The sequence below is a fragment of the Pristiophorus japonicus genome, chromosome 2 (genome assembly GCF_044704955.1).
Source record: "Pristiophorus japonicus isolate sPriJap1 chromosome 2, sPriJap1.hap1, whole genome shotgun sequence".
Lineage (NCBI taxonomy): Eukaryota > Metazoa > Chordata > Chondrichthyes > Pristiophoridae > Pristiophorus > Pristiophorus japonicus.
This window is the reverse complement of record NC_091978.1, coordinates 286,836,508-286,860,718: the sequence shown is the minus strand read 5'-3', so window position 1 is coordinate 286,860,718 and position 24,211 is coordinate 286,836,508. Positions and strand designations below refer to the sequence as shown.

Below are 24,211 nucleotides of genomic sequence, written 5' to 3'. Positions count from 1 at the left end.
TATGATCAAAGCGGGATTCCATTTTACTGAACTGAATGATGCATAATTGCAGCTACTAACAAAGTGATCATGAGGGCGATGAGCCTTGCCCACTTACTGCCCCACTGACCTGCCGAGAGGCCCAAATTTGGCCAGTACATATTTCTGATGCACTCACCAGAGGTGCGCCGCTTTTGTAGAACGATTTGGGCGCCAAAAATCTTCAGGCCGAGTTTGGCCACTCCCCAGCCTCTCCTCGATGGTGGCGCAGCGTGGTAACTGGATTCAGGGGCGGAGCCAGGTCCCAGCGCTGAAAACAGTGCCGGGGCCTTTGCATATGCTCGCTAGAGTGTGCGCGCATGCGCAGTAGCTCCTCGTCCCCAGAATCTGAGTGTGTGCTCTGCAGGCTGTGTGGGAAGGGCCATCCTCCTCACAGCTTACACCGCCACCCAGTTTAGTGTCATCTGCAAAGTTGGAGATATTACACTCAATTCCTTCATCCAAATCATTAATGTATATTGTAAAGAGCTGGGGTCACAGCACTGAGCCCTGCGGCACTCCACTAGTCACTGTCTGCCATTCCGAAAAGGACCCGTTTATCCCGACTCTCTGCTTCCTGTCTGCCAACCAATTCTCTATCCACACCAGTACACTACCCCCAATACCATGTGCTTTGATTTTGCACACCAATCTCTTATGTGGGACCTTGTCAAAGGCCTTTTGAAAGTCCAAATACACCACATCCACTGGTTCTCCCTTGTCCACTCTACAAGTTACATCCTCAAAAAATTTCAGAAGATTTGTCAAGCATGATTTCCCTTTCACAAATCCATGCTGACTTGGACCGATCCTGTCACTGCTTTCCAAATGCGCTGCTATTTCATCCTTAATAATTGATTCCAACATTTTCCCCACAACTGATGCCAGGCTAACCGGTCTATAATTACCCACTTTCTCTCTCCCTCCTTTTTTAAAAAGTGGTGTTACATTAGCTACCCTCCAGTCCATAGGAACTGATCCAGAGTCAATAGACTGTTGGTAAATGATCACCAATGCATCCACTATTTCTAGGGCCACCTCCTTAAGCACTCTGGGGTGCAGACAATCAGGCCCCGGGGATTTATCGGCCTTCAATCCCATCAATTTCCCCAACACAATTTCCCACCTGATAAGGATATCCTTCACTTCCTCCTTCTCACTAGACCCTCGGTCCCCTACTACATCTGGAAGGTCATTTGTGTCTTCCTTCGTGAAGACCGAACCAAAGTATTTGTTCAATTGGTCTGCCATTTCTTTGTTCCCCATTATTAATGCACCTGAATTCGACTGCAAGGGACCTACGTTTGTCTTCACCAATCTTTTTCTCTTCACATATCTATAGAAGCTTTTGCAGTCAGTTTTTATGTTCCCAGCAAGCTTCCTCTTGTACTCTATTTACACCCTTCTAATTAAACCCTTTGTCCTCCTCTGCTGAATTCTAAATGTCTCCCAGTCCTCAGGTTTGCTGCTTTTTCTAGCCAATTTATATGCCCCTTCCTTGGATTTAACACTATCCCTAATTTCCCTTGTTAGCCATGGTTTAGCCACCTTCCCCGTTTTATTTTTATGCCAGACAGGGATGTACAATTGTAGTTCATCAATGTGATTTTTAAATGTCTGCCATTGCCTATCTACCGTCAACCCTTTAAGTATCATTCGCCAGTCTATCCTAGTCAATCCACGTCTCATACCATCGAAGTTACCTTTTATTTAAGTTCAGGACCCTAGTCTCTGAATTAATTATGTAATTCTCCATCTTAATGAAGAATTCTACCATATTATGGTCACTCTTCCCCGAGGGGCCTCGCACAACAAGATTGCTAATTAATCCTCTCTCATTACACAAGATCCAGTCTAGGATGGCGTGCTCTCTAGTTGGTTCCTCGACATATTGGTCGAGAAAACCATCCCTTATACACTCCAGGAAATCTTCCTCCACCGTATTGCTACCAGTTTGGTTAGCCCAATCTATATGTAGATGCTATTAGCTTGATTAGCTCATCTATATGTAGATTAAAGTCACCCATGATAACTGCTGTACCTTTATTGCACACATCCCCAATTTCCTGTTTGATGCCATCCCCAACCTCACTACTACTGTTTGGTGGTCTGTACACAACTCCCACTAACGTTTTCTGCCCTTTGGTGTTTCGCAGCTCTACCCATATAGATTCCACATCATCCAAGCTAATGTCCTTCCTTACTATTGCGTTAACCTCCTCTTTAACCAGTAACGCTACCCCATCTCCTTTTCCTTTCTGTCTATCCTTCCTTAATATTGAATATCACTGGATGTTGAATTTCCAGCCTTGGTCACCCTGGAGCCATGTCTCTGTAATCCCAAATATATCATATCCGTTAACAGCTTTCTGCGCAGTAAATTCATCCACCTTATTACAAATGCTGCTCGCATTGAGACTCAGAGCCTTCAGGCTTGTTTTTTTAGCACTCTTTGTCCTTTTAGAATTATGTTGTAATGTGGCCCTTTTTGATTTTTGCCCTTGATTTCTCTGCCCACCATTCTTACTTTTCTTCTTCCTACCTTTTGCTTCTGCCCCCTTTTTACTTCCCTCTGCCTCCCTGCATAGATTCCCATCCCCCTGCCATATTAGTTTAAACCCTCCCCAACAGAACTAGCAAACACTCCGCCTAGGTCATCGGTTCCGGTCCTGCCCAGGTGCAGACCATCCAGTTTGTCCTGGTTCCACCTCCCCCAAAACCGGTTCCAATGTCCCAGGAATTTGAATCCCTCCCCCTTGCATCATTCCTGAAGCCAAGTATTCATCTGAACTTTCCTGCTATTTCTACTCCGACTAGCACGTGGCACTAGTAGCAATTGTGAGATTACTACCTTTGAGGTCCTCCTTTTTAATTTAACTCCTCGCCCCCTAAATTCAGCTTGAAGGACCTCATCCTGTTTTTTTACCTATATGCACCACGACAGTTGGCTGGTCACCCTCCCCCTCAAGAATGCCCTGCAGCCGCTCCAAGACATCCTTGACCCTTGCACCAGGGAGGCAACATACCATCCTGGAGCCTCGTTTGCGGCCGCAGAAACGCCTATCTATTCCCCTTACAATAGAATACCCTATCACTATAGCTCTCCCACTCTTTTTCCTGCCCTCCTGTGCAGCAGAGTCACACCTGGTGCTATGATCTTGGCTGCTGCTCCCTTCCCTGATGAGCCACCTCCCTCAACAGTATCCAAAACGGTATATCTGTTTTGGAGGGAGGTGAACGCAGGGGACCCCTGCACTACCTTCCTTCCCTTGCTCTTCCTGATGGTCACCCATTCCCTATCTGCCTGTGTAACCTTTACCTGCGGTGTAACCAGCTCACTAAACGTGCTATCCATGACATCCTCGGCATCTAACAAAGGTAGATTTTTGACCTAGAATTCCCCATGGTGGGAGAAATGTCAGTTTCAAGGCTGTCTCTAACTCGGCATATTAAAACCTAAACACTCAATTGGGTAACCGAAATGATGTGTGGATATCTTCTTATGTAGATTTCAATGGATGTGACCATGCAGTGAGACTTATTTCCCCTTTAAAAACATTATCGCTCAGCTGTGGTTTTGAGAACAAGTACAATTTTAACTCAGTATTACAGCTCATGGTTAAGGTTTGTCTCTGCCTTTCACCCTAAGTTTTCCCAAACCTAGCAGGTTATAACATGCAACCTTAAATTAGAGTTGATAATTTTTATTTGTGTCATCTTAGAATCTCCACTTCCTCAAAACCTCTTGCTTAATTTACATAGAATTACACAGAATATAAAAGAAAGAAAGAGACTTGCATTTATATAGCACTTTTCATGACCTCCGGATGTCCCAAGGCTCTTTACAGCCAAGAAGTACTTTTAAAGTGTAGACACAACTGTAATGTAGGAAACGTGGCAGCCAATTTGTGCACAGCAAGCTCCCACAAACAGCAATGTGGTGACCAGATAATCTGTTTTTGTGAGGTTGAATGAGGGATAAATATTACCCAGCTTACTGCCGATAACTCCCCTGTTCGTCTTTGAAATTGTGCCATGGGATCTTTTACGTCCACCTTTGAGAGTAGATGGGGTCTCGGTTTAATGTCTCATCCAAAAGAGGACACCTCTGACAGTGCAGCACTCCCTCAGCACTGCACTGGAGTCTCAGCCTAGATTTGTGTGCTCAAGTCTCTGGAGCAGGACTTGAAACCATAACTTTCTAACTCAGGCAAGAGTGCCACCAACTGTGCGGCGGCTCATATGGCACAGAAACAGGCAATTTGGCCCAACTAGTCTGTGCTAGTGTTTATACTCCACACAAGTCTCCTCCCATTCCATTTACCTTATCTCAATTTTTCAGGATATCTTTCTATTCCTTTTTCTCAGCTTTAGCTGCCTGCCAGTCCTGAGGGAGTGCAGTGAAGGTTCACCAGATTGATTCCTGGGATAGCAAGACTGACATATGAGGAGAGACTGGATCAACTGGGCTTGTAGCTACTGGAGTTTAGAAGAATGAGAGGGGATCTCATAGAAACATATAAAATTCTGACGGGATTGGACAGGTTAGAGGCAGGAAGAATGTTCCCATTGCTGAGGAGTTCCAGAACCAGGGGTCACAGTCTAAGAATAAGGGGTAAGCTAGTTAGGACCGAGATAAGGAGAAACTTCTTCACTCAGAGAGTTGTTAACCTGTGGAATTTCCTGCTGCAGAAAGTTGTTGAGGCCAGTTCGTTAGATATATTCAAAAGGGAGTTAGATATGGCCCTTATGGCCAAAGGGATCAAGGGGTAAGGAGAGAAAGCAGGAAAGGGGTACTGAAGTTGAATGATCAGCCATGATCTTATTGAATGTCGTTGCAGGCTCGAAGGGCCGAATGGCCTACTCCTGCACCTATTTTCTATGTTTATCTTCTGCAGTAAAAACTGAGGCGGAGCAGTTGTTCAATATTTCTGCCGTTTCTCTGTCATTACCTATGAATTTATCTTGCTTATCCTTTAGTGGCCCTATCCCTACTTTAATTTTCCTTTTGTTATGTGTCTCTGAACTCTTTAATAACACTTTATTATTTCTTTTTATATTCCTGATAATTTGATTTTGTAATTTCTCTTTGCCTTCCTGATGATTTCTTTTAACTTCTCTCAAGTTCTTCGTATCCCTTCTGTCCTCCTCTTCTATGTACTTCTTGCATGTCTTTTTCTTTAATTTCAATTTCTCCTTTAGTTCTTTAGTCATCCATGGTGCCCCATAATTAGTTTGCTTGTTTTTTGCTTTTAGTGGACTACATTCCTCTTGAACTCTATTCATTACCCATTTAAAGATTGCCCACTATTTTCTCTGTCTTTGTTTTTCAAGATTTTTGCCTACTTTACCTTCTTTACCTTCACCCTCAGTTCCTCATAATTTGTTCCACCCCCCCCACCCCCACAATCTATTACCTTAATCTTTGTGTCCTACTTATGGCCTCAATTTTGGCCCAGCCCGTTTTTCGGCGCACTTACCAGAGTTGCGCTGCTTTTCTCCGTTCCGAAGTGTGCCGAAAAGTTTCCTTCCCACTTTGGCCGCTGTCCGGCCTCTTCCCTGTAGTCGCGCAGCGTGGCCAGTCGAGTCGGGGGTGGAGCCAGCGTTTTGCGGCAAAAACTGTGCCGGGACGTCTGCACATATGCAGTGGAGTGTCTGCGCGTGCGCTGTAGCTCCTCACCCCCAGCCTCTCCGTGTCTTGCTGCAGCCGCTCTGTGGGGCCCGATGCCGGCCGATTGAATTGCTCCTCGCCCCTAGCCCAGGCCGAGTGGTCTCCCGGTGTAATTTCTGAGAGATTGATCGCACCGGGAAGCCACTCGGCCAGGGCTAGGGGCGGGCAGGCAGGAGAACTGATGGTGCTCCTGCCTGCCGATGATTTCTATCAGTTCTCCTTCCTGCCCGCCCCTAGCCCTGGCCGAGTGGTCTCCTGCACCGGCTGGCCTGCTGCCTTCCCGGGCCAAGTTTGAAGATGAAGGTAGGACTTACTTCAATTTTTTATTTCTTATTAAATTCTTATTACTTTTTGTTTGCAAGGTTTGGTGGTTTGTAAGGCTTGGTGGCTTAGGTGCAGGTAGGTCCTCTCTGCTTCCCGCCCCTATCCCAGGCCGAATGGCCTCCGATGTACCTACCTGCTTTAACTCTCCACAAGGGTTTTCTGAAGTGGCCACATACGCTGGCCTAAGTAGATTTGGAGTAACTATTAGCTGGCCAAAGTTGCCTAGATGGGCAGAACTGGTAACGCCCCCCTTTTGAGAAAAAAAACTGAAACAAACAAAATCATAACTAACTCAGTTACACTGGTGCAAATTCATTGGGGAAAATGGGGATTTTTAAGTTTCGCCAGAAAAACCAAGTTACTCCCCAAATAAACGGAGCAACTCCTGGCCAAAATTGAGCCCTATGTCACTCTTGATCCTGAACTTGAACCGTACTATGTTGTGATTATTACTACGAAGATGCTCTCCGACTCTTACTTCTCCTATTTGTTCTGGTTCATTACCCATTACAAGATCCAGCAGTGATTTTTTTGTTGTTGGACTTCTTGCACAGTGAGTGAAAAAGGAGGCCTGTATAAACTGTAAAAATTTGATTTCCCTTTTCTCCTTTCACTACTTCCGTCTGGCAGTTTATTTGGGAGTAGTTGAAATCTCCCATGTTTATTATACGATGCCTTCCAATTACCTCATAGGATTGCCGACAAATTTCTTCTTCCAATTCCCTTCCACTATTTGGGCTATTCGTGTGATGGATCCCTTGTTATCTTTTAACTTAACCATATGGATTCCAACTCTATCTTACTGCTTGTTATATCCTTTTTTTTAACCACCATTATGTTATTTTTAACTCGTACAGCTACTCCACCTCCCCTCCTTCCTTTCCTTCCTAAATGTGTATATCCAGTAAAAATGTAAACTTTGTTTTCTCTTTCAGATGTTGTCTTTTTTTCAGATGCTTTTCACCTTTTATCATCAGGGCTATGAGCTGGCCAAAGATTTTAATCACTACAAGACTAACCTGCACCTCAACATACAAAATGTAAGCTTTGTTTTTCAGAGAGCTATGTATAACTTGGTCTCCATAGTGTGCTTGCATTTTGGATCAATGTTAGAGTACAGTATCTGTTTTCAAGAAATAGTGTCTGGTTTGATTCTTGTTGAGTTTTCAGTTCCACTTTGCATGTTTCTGGGTGCTAAAATCTGGGTAATGACCTGCACATGGCTGGCTGCAATTTTATTTTGTCATACGAGGGGAGTGGGGGAAGAAAATCAATAGCAGAAGATGTTACATGATGCCAGTCCATTTCTGTGCTCTTCCCCGTGCACATCCAGCTAAAAATTTGGTTGAGACCTATTCACAAACCCCAACCAATATGATTGGGTTTGATGCACAGGCATGCTTGAGTTTTAAACACACTCAAACGTCTAGAGTATTCAGATTGTGATGTTTTATTATCCCATTTGAAAAAAAATCAGATTTGTATAAAGTTTAGCATTGAGTTTCTGCAGCCAAATATACACACTGGTATTACAAGTAGCTCTGGTACTGCCATCTCCTGTCCAAACAGTAATAAATCACTAACCAGATTCTGAAACATCAAATTAATTTTGTCTGGAAAAAAGCTCTTCACTGAATTTTCGATTATTCAAGAAAATAGAAAATAAATAAATAAAGGACTTGCATTTCTATAACACCTTTCATGATTTCAGAATGTTTCAAAGCACTTTGTAGTCAACAAAGTACTCTTGATGTATAGGTCCCGATCTTGACGGGTGGGTTGCGTAAGCAGGGGTGGATTCTGTCGGGAAACCTGGAAGTTTGTGTTTCCCCACATGCTGTGGTGTTTTGACTCCACAGTGAGCACCTTTTCTTTTTCTGTCGGTTCCCTACCCGAAAGTCAGCCTGATTGTCAGGCTTGACTTCCAATTGGGCAGGAAGCACTCCAGAGCAGGAGCAGGTAGGGAGCCTGCTGCTGCTACTAGAAGCGTGTTTGGCGGGGGGGGGAGGGGTTGTCCAATCCTCGACCCCGGGGTTGTCCAATCCTCAACCCCGGGGTTGGTGGGGGGGGAGACCTGATCATGATGAGGGTCCGATTCTCGACCCAGGGATGGGGTGGGGTGGGGAATCAGACCCTCATCATGATCAGATCTCCCAGAGAACAACATCAACAACAACTTGTTTGAACGATAAGGGAGTCAAGGGTTATCGGGAGCGGGCAGGGATGTGGAGTTGAGGCCAAGATCACATCAGCCATGATCTTATTGAATGGCGGAGCAAGCTCGAGGGGCCAAATGGCCTATTCCTACTCCTATTTCTTATGTTCTTGTATAGTTCCTTTAAAGCAGTAAAACATCCCAAGGCGCTCCACAGGAGTGCTATAACACAAAAAAATAAATTTGACACCGAGCCAGATAAGAAAAAATTACGGCAAATGACTAAAAGCTTGGTCAAGGAGGTAGGTTTTAAGGAGCGTCTTAAAGGAGGAAAGAGAGGTAGAGAGGCAGCGAGGAGTTCCAGAGCTTAGTGCCCAAGCAGCTGAAGGCACGGTCACCGATGGTTGAGCAGTTATAATCGGGGATGCTCAAGAGGGCAGAATTTGAGGAGCGCAGATATCTTTGGGGTGGGGGGGGGGTTGTGAGGCTGAAGGAGGTTACAGAGATGGGGAGGGGCGAGGCCATGAAGAGATTTTTAAACATGAATGAAAATTTTGAAATCAACCGGGAGCCAATGTAGGTCAGCGAGTACAGGGGTGATGGGTGAACGGGACTTGGTGCGATTTAGGACATGGGCTGCCGAGTTTTGGATGACCTCAAGTTTATGTAGGGTAGAATGTAGGAGGCCAGCCAGCAGTGCGTTGGATTAGTCAAGTCTAGAGGTAACAAAGGCATGGATGAGGGTTTCAGCAGCAGATGAGCTGAGGCAGGGGCGGAGTCGGGCAATGTTACGGAGGTGGAAATAGACGGTTTTAGTTATGCCACAGATATGTGGCCTGAAGCTCATTTCATGGCCGACACCTAGTTTGTGAACAGTCTGGTTCAGCCTCAGACAGATGATAGGGAGGTGGATGGAGCTAGGCAACGCAATTTGTGGCGGGACCAAAGACAATGGCTTTGGTCTTCCCAATATTTAATTGGAGAAAATTTCTGCTCATCCAGTACTGGATGTCAGACAAGCAGTCTGACAATTTAGAGTCTGTGGAGGGTCGAGGGAGGTGATGAGGTAGAGCTGGGTGTCATCAGCGTACATGTGGAAACTGACGCCGTGTTTTCGGATGATGTCACCAAGTGGCAGCATATAGATGAGAAATAGGAGGGGGCGAAGGATAGATCCTTGGGGGACACCGGAGGTAACGATGCGGGAGTGGAAAGAGAAGCCATGGCAGATGATTTTCTGGCTACGATTAGATAGATAAGAATGGAACCAGGCGAGTGCAGTCCCACCCAGCTGACAATGGTGGAGAAATGTTGGAGGGGGATGGAGTGGTCAACTGTACCAAAGGCTCAGACAGGTCAAGAAGGATGAGCAGGGATAGTTTACCTTTGTCACAGTGATAAAGGATGTCATTTGTGACTTTGATGAGAGCCGTTTCGGTACTATGGCAGGACCAGAAACTAGATTGAAGGGATTGAAACATGGAGTTCTGGGAAAGATGGGCACGAATTTGTGAGGCAGCGACACGTTCAAGGACTTTGGAAAGGAAAGTGAGGTTGGAGATGGGGTGGTAGTAAGCAAGGACGGAGGGGTCGAGGATTGTTTATTTGAGGAGAGGTGTGATGACGTCAGACTTGTAGGACAGGGACTGTCCTTGAGGAGAGAGAACCCTTAACAATGTCAGCTATCATGGGTGCCAGAAAAAGAAGTTGGGTGGTTAGCAGTTTAGCGGGAATAGGGTCAAGGGAGCAAGAAGCAGGTCTTATGGGCAAGATGAGTGTGGAGACGTCAAGAGGGGAGATCAGAGAGAAACTGGAGAAAGATGCGAGTTCAGGGTTAGGACAGGGGGGAACCTCAGGAAGTTTGGCCCGGTGGGCTAAGGGAAGGAAGGGAAGTGGCAGAGGCAGCTGATTGGATCGTCTCAATCTTTGAGACAAAGAAGTCCATGAGCTTGTTGTTGGAGGTGAGTATGGTGGAGACAGGGGAGAGGGGTTTAAGAAGATGGTTAGCAATAGCCGGGGGTTCTTTTTACATTCCAGAATGATCCTGGAATAGCGAGCAGTTTTGGCAGACAAGAGTAAAACCCTATAATGCTTTATGTGGTCCAGCCAGACCTGGCAGTGAAAGGCTAAACCAGTTGTCCGCCACATCTGTTCAAGTCTGCGCCCCTTGGACTTGAGGGAGCGAAGATGAGGGCCGTACCAGGGGGAACGGCCAGGGTGAAAGAGAGTAATGGTTTTAACAGACCCGGGGGGCAAGCACTCCTGCTCCTCATGACCCACAACCAGTGCTGTAAAGGCACTTACCTTCACCCCGAATCTGTACTCTCCTCCCTTCAGCTGCCAGGTTTCCCGAGGCCTGGGAAACTCTTCCGACCAGAGTTAAGCCTGCAAAACAGGTTAAATCTCAGGCTACTGGCCTCATTAAAATATTTTAATAGTCAACCTGGCCCCTGGGTGCAGGCTGGCTGCCAGCCCCTTGTCCCGCCTCTGTTAAACCCAGGCGTGGGAGGGTTGGAGGCATGTTAGGGTCTTGTTTGAGATTCTTAACATTTATCACATCGCGCCCGATCCTAACCTACAAGTTTTTGGAGATTAGGATTCAAGCCATAGTCACTGTTGTAATGTTGGAAATATCACACCTAATTTTTTCACAACAATGTGCCACAAACAGCAATGAGATAATGACCAGTTAATGTTGATGTTACATGTCCAAATACTAAGTGACAAGATAACTACTTTACATTATTCTGTTTTACAGGCAAGAAATCGATTTGAGGGTGCAAGGTCAGAAGTGGAGGAACTAATGAACAAGATTAAGAAAAATCCTCATGAACACACAAGAACAACCCCATTTACTACGGAGGGGTATCTTTATCTACAAGAGAAAAGTATGTACATTTGTTCAAATGGCTCGCAATCATTTTATATGGCAGATTTCATCTAATGTATGTAGTTTTCAATTGAATAACATTTGTAAAAACTGTATAAAAAAAAAAATGTCTGGAGATTCCCTGAACGTTTTCCCTGTTACTAATCTTGCTCAGCAGATGAAATAATTTGGTAGTGCCAACAGTAGCGTAAATTGAAACAGCATTTTGCTGGAACAGGTATTATTGGCCAAGAGATCTTGACTTTTTGCAAACTTTGGTCTTAAGGATCATAAAATCATCAATAAAACTAACTTAAAAAAAATGTTTTTACAGGTTTATTTTTAGTGTAAAAAAAAGAGAAGGAAATGATTGGGGGTATTGGAACCCACAAAAATCTGGATAAATTTTGGTGGGGGGGGGGAAGTCAGTAAAAAGCAATTTTTAGTTTGAATATTTCTAAAATTCAAGAAAACAAGCAAGGGACTTAAAAATAAGTCCAGTCAAGCTAAAGAACAACCCACAATTACTTAATTTACAGATGGCACCTTTATGGGGCTCACAGTCACTTAAAGCTTCAAATAGCTTCTTTTAAATAAAATCAGTTATTGTTGCAGCTCAAATCACTTACTTGCCGCTATGGAGGTGGGATAATAAAAATTGTTGGGAGATTTTGTACAAAGAAGCAGTTGCAATTTTGCTTTTAGTAACTGATGCCTTTGATTGATGACCTCAGTTTTCAGGGGGCACCAGTCTGGTAACTTGGTCAGTATAATGCTGTCCTTACTCTCTCTATCCATAACTATGAACAATAAAACATTTATAGCAGTATGAAGAATATAATCCTCACAGTAGTACCTAAACATCAGGGTCAGGCCCCCTTTTTAAAATAAAATCCAAATTCCTCTGCCTTTGTTTCATTTGCTTCTGAAAATCAGGTAGCGAGGTGTACACGCACCACATCTGTGATGTCTGAACTGCATGTACAACACATTGGGCCCAAGTTTCGGCTCGAGTTGTTCCTATTTTTTTGGAGCAACTAGTTTAGTATGGAGTATCTTCGAAATCGCAATTCTCGGCATTTAGTTTGCTCCAGTTTAAGTGAGTTAGTATAGTTTCGTTTTAGTACAGTTTTTTTTTCAAAAGAGGGCGCTACCAGCCACTACTGCCTGTTTTGCAAGTTTAGGCAGCGAAAAGTTACTCCAAACTAAGTTAGAACAGAGTAAGTGTCCTCTTCTGTACGCTCAGGAAAAACCTTGCGGAGACTTTAGAAATCAGACACAGGTATCCAGAGATGGGGGAGGTTGGAATTTCGGGGATTTTCCAAAGCATTAAACACTTCAATTTTAAAAATAAAGAAACATCATCAATAATAAATGATAAATAAATCAATAAATAAAAAATAAAAAATCATTCAATAAATCAATAAATAAAAAATAAAAAGTTCTTACCTCACCTACCCTTTCAGGAGCACCGGGAGACCGGCCAGGGCTAGGGACTGCGTGCTTCGGGCTGCAAATTGGCACTCTGGCTGCTCCAGGAGCCCATTTGGCCAGGGCTAGGGGCTGCATGCTTCGGGCCTCTCCCACACAGCCAGCAGCACACGAACACAGAATCTGGGGGCCAGGAGCTACTGCGCATGCGCGCAGACTCCATTGCGCACGCGCGCAGCTGCCGGCACTCTTTTTGGCCCAGGGCTGTAGCTCCGCTCCCAGCTGCTTGTGCTGCGCTGCGTTGATTGTGAAACAGGCCTGCTGGACTCAGAGAATCGCGAGGTACGCTTTAGGCGCTTTTTCTATTCTTAAAAAATAGGCAGGTCTCTCTGAGTGCGCCTTTCTGGGAGGACATCTGAAACTTGGGCCCTTAGTGCCGTTGATGTCCTGGATGTGATGCATCTCCCGACCTGGTTTTTGGTAAAGGGAAAAATTGCTTTTTTTAATCGATTTACTACTGGAAAAAAATTACAGGAGTTTTTCAGTGAAAACCGTTCTTAATTATTGCTATTTGTTCTTCAAATAGTTGATATGCATTGTGCTTTGTGCCTTCAGGCACATATACAGTTGGCTTCTTAAACAATCAAATTTAGTGTGATCTCAAAATACTCAATTGTCATAACACAAAATAAATATGAAAAACATTTCTAAAAGTGCGTATTAACTCAATAATTGAAGGTAATTGCTTTATTATTGTGCTGTGCTAAATCTTTTGATGAATAGTGTAACGCATCTGAATGCTTTGCCTGTTCTAGGAACGGGTCCCTTTGGCTCAAGTTGGGTGAAACATTACTGCTCTTATAAAAAAGAGACAAAGAAGTTTACCATGGTGCAGTTTGATCAGAGGTCAGGTGGGAAAATTGTAAGTATTTAAATTAAAATTATTTGTAAATCTTTTTTATATATATTTATATACACAATAGAGGCACCCTCTAATATTCTTAGTCAGTTGCCTCAAAAATGGACTGCAGCAATAAGGCTTCAAGTTTATGAAGGGTGATTGAGATGCTGCATTGTGAACTTGTTCGTAAATGCTGTGATAGTTATTTTCCATTGCTCCACACATTGCTGGAGTGCAGCTTAGCTTGATGCGTCCCGGGGACACCATGTACTGCAAACACACACAACAAAAATGCTGCAGATGGATGATAAACACGTTGTCCCCTATTCAGGCATCATACAAAGCCCCAGGACATGTGCCATTGTGGCAGTTCATTTTACCCCACTAAAGCTTTTTTACATCTTGCATCAGACCTCTTGTCAGTAAATATTTGCATCCCTATAGAAGTAGGTTAAATTGCACATGGTATCAAACTGTCGATATAATCCAGTGTGTCCAGGATATTGTGTCTCTTCCCCCACCGCCCCCATTTATTTCCCAGGCGTTTAACATGCCAGTGTGACTGGGTGATAAACACCAGAAAATCAGGCACCTGGTTGATCTTTTCAGGGTCCACAGTAAATATAGGTTCTACTCGGGCCTGTAGTAACCTGTTTTTTTTCTAACCAAAAGGCTTAGGGAATTAAGAGAGCTAGGATTGATGAATGAGGATGAAATGTTTCACTTCGCAGTATTAATATCTCTATTTGAGTATAAATTCAGCCAAAAATGACACCACAAAAACTAGTACTTCCACAGCAATGCAGTACAATTATTTGGCTACCTCACTTAAGGATCTTATTTCAATTGGAGCCTGAGAAACATTTTTGAGGGGAAGGAGAACCTCTTTGGCATATTCTCCGATACGGTAAGCTTTTCTGGCCATTTTAGGCCTCTTCATTATGTAATGTTTCCTCCTGCACAACGTGCATCTTCAGTTTTTGCCAGTGCCATTATTAAACTGGTTGCAGGCAAGCATACAGGGTTGGGAAATAAAGGGCCAGATTTTGCCCTCTGGCATCAATTAGACTTGAGAGAGAAACATAGAAACATAGAAAATAGGTGCAGGAGTAGGCCATTCGGCCCTTCGAGCCTCCACCGCCATTCAATGAGTTCATGGCTGAACATGCAACTTCAGTACCCCATTCCTGCTTTCTCGCCATACCCCTTGATCCCCCTAGGAGTAAGGACTACATCTAACTCCTTTTTGAATATATTTAGTGAATTGGCCTCAACAACTTTCTGTGGTAGAGAATTCTACAGGTTCACCACTCTCTGGGTGAAGAAGTTTCTCCTCATCTCGGTCCTAACTGGCTTACCCCTTATCCTTAGACTGTGACCCCTGGTTCTGCACTTCCCCAACAAATGGGTATGATATGGTGGCCATTACAGAAAAGTGGTTGCAGGGTGGCCAAGACTGGGAATTAAATATACAGGGGTATCTGACAATTCGGAAGGATAGACAAGAAGGGAAAGGAGGTGGGGGAGCTCTGTTAGTAAAGGATGATATCAGGGCAGTTGTGAGAGATGATATTGGCTCGAATGAACAAAATGTTGAATCATTGTGCGTGGAGATTAGAGATAGTAAGGGGAAAAAGTCACTGGTGGGCGTAGTTTATAGGCCCCCAAATAATAATTTCACGGTGGGGCGGACAATAATCAAGGGAATAATAGAGGCACGTGAAAAAGGAACGGCAGTAATCATGGGGGATTTTAACCCACATATCGATTGGTCAAATCAAATCGCACGAGGTAACCTTGAGGAATTCATAGAATGCATCCGGGATTGTTTCTCAGAACAGTATATTACAGAACCTACAAGGGAGCAAGCTATCTTAGATCTGGTCCTGTATAATGAGACAGGAATAATAATCGATCTCCTAGTAAAAGATCCTCTCGGAATGAGTGATCACAGTATGGTTGATTGAGGGTGAGGAAGTAGTGTCTCAAACGAGCGTACAATGCTTAAACAAAGGGGACTACAGTGGGATGAGGGCAGAGTTAGCTAAAGTAGACTGGGAACACAGACTAAACGGTGGCACAATTGAGGAACAGTGGAGGACTTTTAAGGAGCTCTTTCATAATGCTCAACAAAAATATATTCCAGTGAAAAAGAAGGGCGGTAAGAGAAGGGATAACCAGCCGTGGATAACCAAGGAAATAAAGGAGAGTATCAAATTAAAAACCAATGCGTATAAGGTGGTCAAGGTTAGTGGGAAAATAGAAGATTGGGAAAATTTTAAACAACAGCAAAGAATGACTAAGAAAGCAATAAAGAAAGGAAAGATAGATTACGAAAGTAAACTTGCGCACAACATAAAAACAGATAGTAAAAGCTTTTACCGATATATAAAACGGAAAAGAGTGACTAAAGTAAATGTTGGTGCAGTTTTGGTCACCTTACTTAAGGAAGGATATACTAGCCTTGGAGGGGGTACGGAGACGATTCACGAGGCTGATTCCGGAGATGAGGGGGTTACCTTATGATGATGGATTGGGTAGACTGGGTCTTTACTCGTTGGAGTTCAGAAGGATGAGAGGTGATCTTATAGAAACATTTAAAATAATGAAAGGGATAGACAAGATAGAGGCAGAGAGGTTGTTTCCACTGGTCGGGGAGACTAGAAATAGGGGGCACAGCCTCAAAATACAGGGGAGCCAATTTAAAACCGAGTTGAGAAGGAATTTCTTCTCCCAGAGGGTTGTGAATCTGTGGAATTCTCTGCCCAAGGAAGCAGTTGAGGCTAGCTCATTGAATGTATTCAAATCACAGATAGATAGATTTTTAACCAACAAGGAAATTTAAGGGTTATGGGGAGCGGGCATGTAAGTGGAACTGAATCCACGGCCAGATCAGCCATGATCTTTTTGAATGGTGGAGCAGGCGCGAGGGGCTAGATGGCCTACTCCTGTTCCTAATTCTTATGTTCTTATGTAACATTGCGAACAATCTTCCTGCATCTAACCTGTCTAAACCCGTCAGAATTTTAAACGTTTCTATGAGATCCCCTCTCATTCTTCTGAATTCCAGTGAATACAAGCCCAGTTGATCCACTCTTTCTTGATATGTCAGTCCCGCCATCCCGGGAATCAGTCTGGTGAACATTGGCTGCACTCCCTCAACAGCAAGAATGTCCTTCCTCAATTTAGGAGAATAAAACTGTACACAGTACTCCAGGTGTGGCCTCACCTAGGCCCTGTACAACTGTAGTAACACCTCCCTGCCCCTGTATTCAAATCCCCTCGCTATGAAGGCCAACATGCCATTTGCTTTCTTAACCGCCTGCTGTACCTGTATGCCATCCTTCAATGACTGATATACCATGACACCCAGCTCTCGTTGCACCTCCACTTTTCCTAATCTGTCACCATTCAGATAATAGTCTGTCTCTCTGTTTTTACCACCAAATTGGATAACTTCACATTTACCCACATTATACTTCATCTGCCATGCATTTGCCCACTCACCTAACCTATCCAAGTCACTGCAGCCTCATAGCATCCTCCTCGCAGCTCACACTGCCACCCAACTTAGTGTCATCCGCAAATTTGGAGATACAACATTTAATCCCCGAGTCCAAATCATTAATGTACAATGTAAACAGCTGGGGTCCCAGCACTGAACCTTGCCGTACCCATTAGTCACTGCCTGCCATTCTGAAAAGTACCCATTTGCTCCTCCTCTTTGCTTCCTGTCTGCCAACCAGTTCTCAATCCACGTCAGCACACTACCCCCAATCCCATGTGCTTTAACTTTGCACATTAATCTCTTGTGTGGGATCTTGTTGAAAGCCTTCTGAAAGTCCAAGTACACCAAATATTGGTTCTCCCTTGTCCACTCTACTAGAAACATCCTCAAAAAATTCCAGTGCCCCTTTCCTGCATTCTCTTCATACACCTTGATCCCCTTAACCGTAAGGGCCATATCTAACTCCCTCTTGAATATACCCAGTGAACTGGCATCAACAACTCTGTGCGGCAGGGAATTCCACAGGTTAATAACTCTCTGAGTGAAGAAGTTTCTCCTTATCTCAGTCCTAAATGACCTACCCTTATCCTAAGACTATGTCCCCTGTTCTGGACTTCCCCAACATCGGGAACATTCTTCCCGCATCTATCCTGTCCAGTCCCGTCAAAATCTTATATGTTTCTATGAGATCCCCTCTCATCCTTCTAAACTCCAGTGAATAAAGGCTCAGTTGATCCAGTCTTTCCTCATATGACAGCCCAGCCATCCCAGGAATCAGTCTGGTGAACCTTCGTTGCACTCCCTCAATAGCAAGAACATCCTTCCTCAGACTAGACCAAAACGGAACACAATATTCCAGGTGAGGCCTCACTAAGGCCCTGTACAACTGCAGTAAGACCTCCCTGCTTCGATATTCAAATCCCCTAGCTATGAAGGCCAACATACCATTTGCCTTCTTTACCGCCTGCTGTACCTGCCCACTTTCAGTGACTGATGAACAATGACACCCAGGTGTCGTTGCACCTCCCCTTTTCCTAGTCTGCCGCCATTCAGATAATATTCTGCCTTCGTGTTTTTGCCCCCAAAATGGATAACCTCACATTTATCCACATTATACTGTATCTGCCATGTATTTGCCCACTCACCTAACCTGTCCAAGCCACCCTGCAGCCTCTTTGCATCCTCCTCACAGCTCACACCACCACCCAGTTTAGTGTCATCCGCAAACTTGGAGATATTACACTCTATTCCTTCATCTAAATCGTTAATGTACATTGTAAAGAGCTGGGGTCCCAGCACTGAGCCCTGCGGCACTCCACTTGTCACTGCCTGCCATTCTGAAAACGACCCGTTTATCCCGACTCTCTGCTTCCTGTCTGCCAACCAGTTTCCTATCCACGTCAGTATATTACCCCCAATACCACGTGCTATGATTTTGCACACCAATCTCTTGTGCGGGACCTTGTCAAAAGCCTTCTGAAACTCCAAATACACCACATCCACTGGTTCACTCTTGTCCACTCTACTAGTTACATCCTCAAAAAATTCCAGAAGATTCGTCAAGCATGATTTCCCTTTCATAAATCCATGCTGACTTGGACCGATCCTGTCACTGCTTTCCAAATGCGCTGCTATTTCATCCTTAATAATTGATTCCAACATTTTCCCCACTACTGATGTCAGGCTAACCGGTCTATAATTACCCGTTTTCTTTCTCCCTCCTTTTTAAAAAAAAGTGGGGTTACATTAGCTACCCTCCAGTCCATAGGAACTGATCCAGAGTCGATAGACTGTTGGAAAATGATCACTGCATCCACTATTTCTAGGGCCACTTCCTTAAGTACTCTGGGATGCAGACTATCAGGCCCCGGGGATTTATCGGCCTTCAATCCCATCAATTTCTCTAACACAATTTCCCACCTAATAAGGATATCCTTTAGTTCCTCCTTCTCACTAGACCCACTGTCCCCTAGTACCTTCGGAAGGTTATTTATATCTTCTTTCGTGAAGACAGAACCGAAGTATTGGTTCAATTGGTCTGCCATTTCTTTGTTCCCCATTTTAAATTCACCTGAATCCGACTGCAAGGGACCTATGTATGTCTTTACTAATCTTTTTCTCTTCACATATTTATAGAAGCTTTTGCAGTCAATGTTTATGTTCCCTGCAAGCTTCCTCTCATACTCTATTTTCCCCCTCCTAATTAAACCCTTAGTCCTCCTCTATTGAATTCTAAATTTCTCCTCGTCCTCAGGTTTGTTGCTTTTTCTAGCCAATTTATATGCCATTTCTTTGGCTTTAACACTATCCTTAATTTCCTTTGTAAGCCATGGTTGAGCCACCTTTCCAGTTTTATTTTTACTCCAGACAGGGATGAACAATTGCTGAAGTTCATCCATGTGATCTTTAAATGTTTGCCACTGCTTATCCACAGTCAATCCTTTGAGTATCCTTTGCCAGTCTGTCCTAGCCAATTCACGCCTCATACCGTCGAGTTAAGGACCCTAGTTTCTGAATTAACTTTGTCACTCTCCATCTTAATAAGGAATTCTACCATATTATGGTCACTTTTCCCCAAGGAGCCTCGCACAACAAGATTGCTAATTAGTCCCTTCTCATTACACTTCACCCAGTCTAGGATGGCCAGCTCCCTGATTGGTTCCTCGACATATTGGTCCAGAAAACCATCCCTAATCCACTCCAGGAAATCATCCTCCCACCGCATTGCTACCAGTTCGGTTTTTCATGTTTTGGACCTTTCATGTTTAGGTTTTTAAACATTTTCGTGTGGCGAGTTGCTGAAACGTCGCAGTGAGGGAAACAGGGCATCTGGGACCTGACTGAATAGGTCAACCAACTGTGTATCTCTTTAACCAATCAGATTGAAAGATTGAGAAATTAACAGTGCAAGGACTGAGAAGGAGGTGCAAATTAGAGTGGGTGAATTAATTGTCTAATCAGGTTCAGAAAGAGAGAGAAAGAAAGATTAGAATAAGGGAGAGAAAAAAGACAATGGAAAAGTTATTAATTAAAACAATTAATTTTAAATTTGACTTTTTAAAAATCTTGTACAACAATTAAAACTTGAAGGAATTAATACTGATCACATTGCTAAAAGGTTACTTAACTTGTCATGGTAAGATTTTCTGTGGTGAGTGTCATTCGTTTGACCTTTTTCGACACCCTTCAGCTCAATTTTTGCACCATAACTTGCTGGAAGTGTAAGTTGATAGCGGGCCTTAATAACGGCAGGACCAACAGTGTATCTCCTTAACCAATGAGATTTAAGTGGTAAGAAAGAAACAGAGGAACGGTGGAGAAGTAAGGTGTATTGGAGTGGATGAATTAGATTCAAATTAGGTACAGTAAGAAATAGAGGGAAAGAAAGATTGTAGAAAAAAAGAGACAGAAAGCAAAAGTAAGAAGAAAATTAAAACATTTAAAATTTGATATTTTTAAAATCTCTAAGAACAATTGACTACATGCATGAATTACATTGAACATTTTAAATTGTTCCCATTCTGGGCCAGAGAGGTTGATTACCACTGCATTAACAATCATGTCATTAAAATGTACTTATGCTGTTAATTACCAGACTTAAATTTCTGTGGCATGTTTATAATGGATAATTAAGGTGCAAATCCAGTAAGTTGTTAGAAATAATGAGGAAACTAAGGGCGTGATGCTGTTTGTGTGAAACAAATGGAGCAGTGTAAATTGACCAAAACGTTCTGGAGATTCACAACTCATGGCGTATCTCTTCTCCTGAACTTGCTAACTGATTTTCACATTCATAATAGTGTGTGTCGCTAATGCACTGTTATTTTCCCAGCAAGTTCCGACCCAATATTTCATTGAGACTGATTTAACTTTGATTGCTTCGCCACCAGACAAACAAATTAACTCATAAAAACAAATTAATTCATCATACGGTGTTTGTTAACAAATGACTGATGTGTATACTCACATAACAATAGTAAGTGGACAATGTAATTAATTTTGTGTGAAATGTTGATCAGATGCTATATAAATTTAAGCTATTTATTTATATTTAAATGTTTATGATGTTACTGCTATACAATACCAAAAAAAAGTGTATTTTTAACATTTACTGGAAATGTTTCTTTAAAAAATAAGTTTTGTGTGCATTTTCGTTTTATTAGGGCGATGAAGATGCATTCATTCTTAAATCATGCACAAGAAAAAAGTCCGACTCCATCGACAAGAGGTTTTGTTTTGATATTGAAGCAATGGACAGGTAAAATATATTTTCATGCTTCTCTTGTGCAGCATGTGATACAAAACCATATCTTTACATATCTGAATGTAATTCTCGCACTAAAGTGTTTCTTTGTTTTTAACATCATGTGAAATAAGGGACTGATGCACCATTTTGGAGTTCAGGAATCCATGGTGTACATACTGAAAATCACCTTGCTGAAGAAAGTAAGAGTGTCTGCATTTTACAAGCATACAAAATTGACAGGCAAGATAAAACCGGCTGATCCATCAAGCCTGCCCACACCATGATAGCCGGACCATCATAACTTAACACTTGTCTCCCTGGCCTCCCATCTCCATCTCACACCCACCCCACAGCCATGTAATCTCCTTGGAGAGGCAAAAAATAAGTGAAAAAATATTCTAAAATTCCCCTCTGACCCCCTTGGGTGATTGAAACAATTTCAGGAGATCACATGGACCAAATGTTTCATATAAAGACACTTACCTTTGATATGATGCGAACTCTGCCCCTATCAGCGTCAGCACCCACCACAGTAGCTGGCAATGAATTCCAAAGGTTTACAATTCTCTGGGAAAAGAAGAACCACCAAACATTCAGTGTATTCCTACTCTTTCGTAGTTTAATTGCATGTCCTCTGCTCCTCCCCAGTCTGTTAAAACTTGAAACATCTATCAATAGGGATATTATCCTTCAGTTATTTTATAGACCTCTATCAGGTCACATCTAAGTCTGTTGCAATTTAACCAGGTTGGCACCTCATGCTTAGGTATGCCTGGTGCTGCTGCTGGCATGCTCTTCTACACACCTCATTGAACCAGGTCCCCTGGCTTGATGGTAATAGTACAATGAGGGGTATGCTGGGTCATGAGTTACAGATTGTGGTGGAATACAATTCTGCTGCTGCTGATGGCCCACGGTATCTCATGGCTGCCCAGTTTTGAGCTGCTCACACTGAGCTGTTGGCATGTAATTGCAGGAATCGTGCTACAGCTGAGTAATGACAAAAATGATTCTTAAATATTTGTTCAAAAGTTGTTTTTTTATGAAATTTGCCCCCAACCTTTAGATCAAGAAAGTTTAGACCCACACAGATTTTAGCTTAGCATTTTCCAGAAGGGCAAAACTGAATTTGTATTTTTCCGACACTCCAGTTGATGGCTGAATTTGGAATTGAAGCTGTGACTCTGCAGTTAATTTGTGAATGTGCAAACAGGGTAACTTTTTTCTATATTGATGACCCTCAATGGTAGTGTGACAAGAGTCTGAACCCTGGGACTGATTGGACAAGTATTGCATAAAAATAACTTCTGTATTCAAGCAGATAAAAGGGTGAATAAAACTCATAAAGCATTAGCCCAAAGAACATGTTCTCATAATATATAATGTTGAGCCTGTCCGATGGCTGATAAAAGGTTCGTCCACAAAACCGTAAGTACATCGAAGAAATCATGAACAGACACGTTTTAGTACATTTTACACACAACTCTTTTTTTCACTGGTTATTCCACACCTGATATGGGATTACCACTTGACTAGTTATAGGTACTACGGTTGTCCTTGATATTAGATAGCAGTTGCAAATCATTTCTGGTTACTTTTTAGTGCGTTGACAATCAGGATATCCCTATTGTGGGGGGTTTCTTGCTTTGGGTGATAAGGATCTTAGCCAAATCTTGCAGAAACAGAAGAATGGATGTTATATTCTTATCACTGATTACAGTCAGCTAACTGTTCGTGAGTGCCATAATTTATTTGCCTGTCCAAATTTCTGATCCTTTTTAGAAAGAGCTCTGATCAAGGTTGTTGTAAAATCCTGCAGTGTGAAGCAGCTTTTGAATCCAGCCACTTTGTATGCAGGGTTTGCCAGTTGACATTCCTCCTGATCCTTGCCAAGGCAAGCTAGACATCTTTTTTATATTTTGGAGTTATTGTAGAATGTAAATTATCTGCTTTAAAAATATTGCAAATTGTAGCATGCATTTAGTACTTTATTTAATAGCGTTGGCAAAATTGCAAATACAATTGTACACTTGAAAGGGAGTACAGGAACTGAGAGACTTGGGGGTGGGGGGGTGCTGGGTGCTGTACATACACAAATCTTTAAAGGTGGAAGGACAAGTCTTTGAGACTACAGATCCGATGTCCAAAATCTGGAGTTACGGACACCGGGCTGATCCTCTGGTGGCCTGACCTCGCCTTGGTCCGGCATCGGCCCGACCTCCGGCTGCCCGACCCGCCCCCATCCCCATCGGCTCGACTGACCCCATCCACCCAGCTTTGGCCCACCCAACCCCCTCCCCTCCCCTACCTACATCGGCCCAGGTAAAGGCGTCCCGAAATCCAGAAATATCTGGAATGGCCTCGGTCCTGAGGTTTCCAGATTTCGGACGTCACACCTGTATTCCAAAGCATAAAGCAAAAGGGATCTTTGGATTTATAAATAGAGCCATAAGCTGGAATTTTCCCAACCCTGTGAGTGCGGGTTTGGAGGCGGGCCCGCTATCAAAATAGCTTTGATTGACAGCGGATCAGGATCCCGCTGTGAACCCGCCTCCGTGTGAGTTTCTCAACTGTCAGGTCGGCGTTCGGATAGCAGACACGACAGCAAGCGGCAGAACAGATAATTTTTAAGAGGTACTCAAATGCTAGTTAAGAGGCTTAAAAGCAGGCACGTACAATTTTATCAACCATTTGATAGCTTTGCCATCCCTCGGGTTTAACGCCAGGTAAGTGTGTGGGGTTCTCAGTGACTATTGCTTTGGCTAGTTGACAGCTGCAGAAGTGGTATAAAAGCTACCATTTCACAGCTGTTCACTTTCCAATGCCAGATGCTGAAGCCTTCAGGATTTGGAAGAGACTTTTGAGCTGTATGCATTTTGTAAGTGTTTGCAGTGAACTCTCTATTCACTGTCACCTCCTTAGAGTAGCCTCTCTCACCATTGACAGGGCTCTTCAGTCATCTCAATCTCACCTGCCATCTTTTCCAGCAGCAATCGGTGCCCTTGAAAACATCTCACCTTGGTCCTTAGAATCCCACCACGATCAGCCCCAACACCAACATCACTAAACACACCAGCATCACCACCAA

The 24,211-nt window shown here is 43.3% G+C and overlaps 1 protein-coding gene across 2 annotated transcripts in view; it reads left to right on the top strand.

Annotated features, from left to right (window-relative positions):
* The window catches only part of arhgap10 (Rho GTPase activating protein 10), a 279,199-nt gene that overhangs the window by 150,331 nt on the left and 104,657 nt on the right, over positions 1–24,211 (top strand). For both annotated transcript variants that reach the window (XM_070871493.1, XM_070871488.1), the window contains 4 exons: positions 6,949–7,053; positions 10,927–11,056; positions 13,284–13,390; positions 21,041–21,135. In XM_070871493.1, coding sequence (XP_070727594.1) covers positions 6,949–7,053; positions 10,927–11,056; positions 13,284–13,390; positions 21,041–21,135 — 437 coding nt within the window. The remainder of the gene's footprint in view (positions 1–6,948; positions 7,054–10,926; positions 11,057–13,283; positions 13,391–21,040; positions 21,136–24,211) is intronic.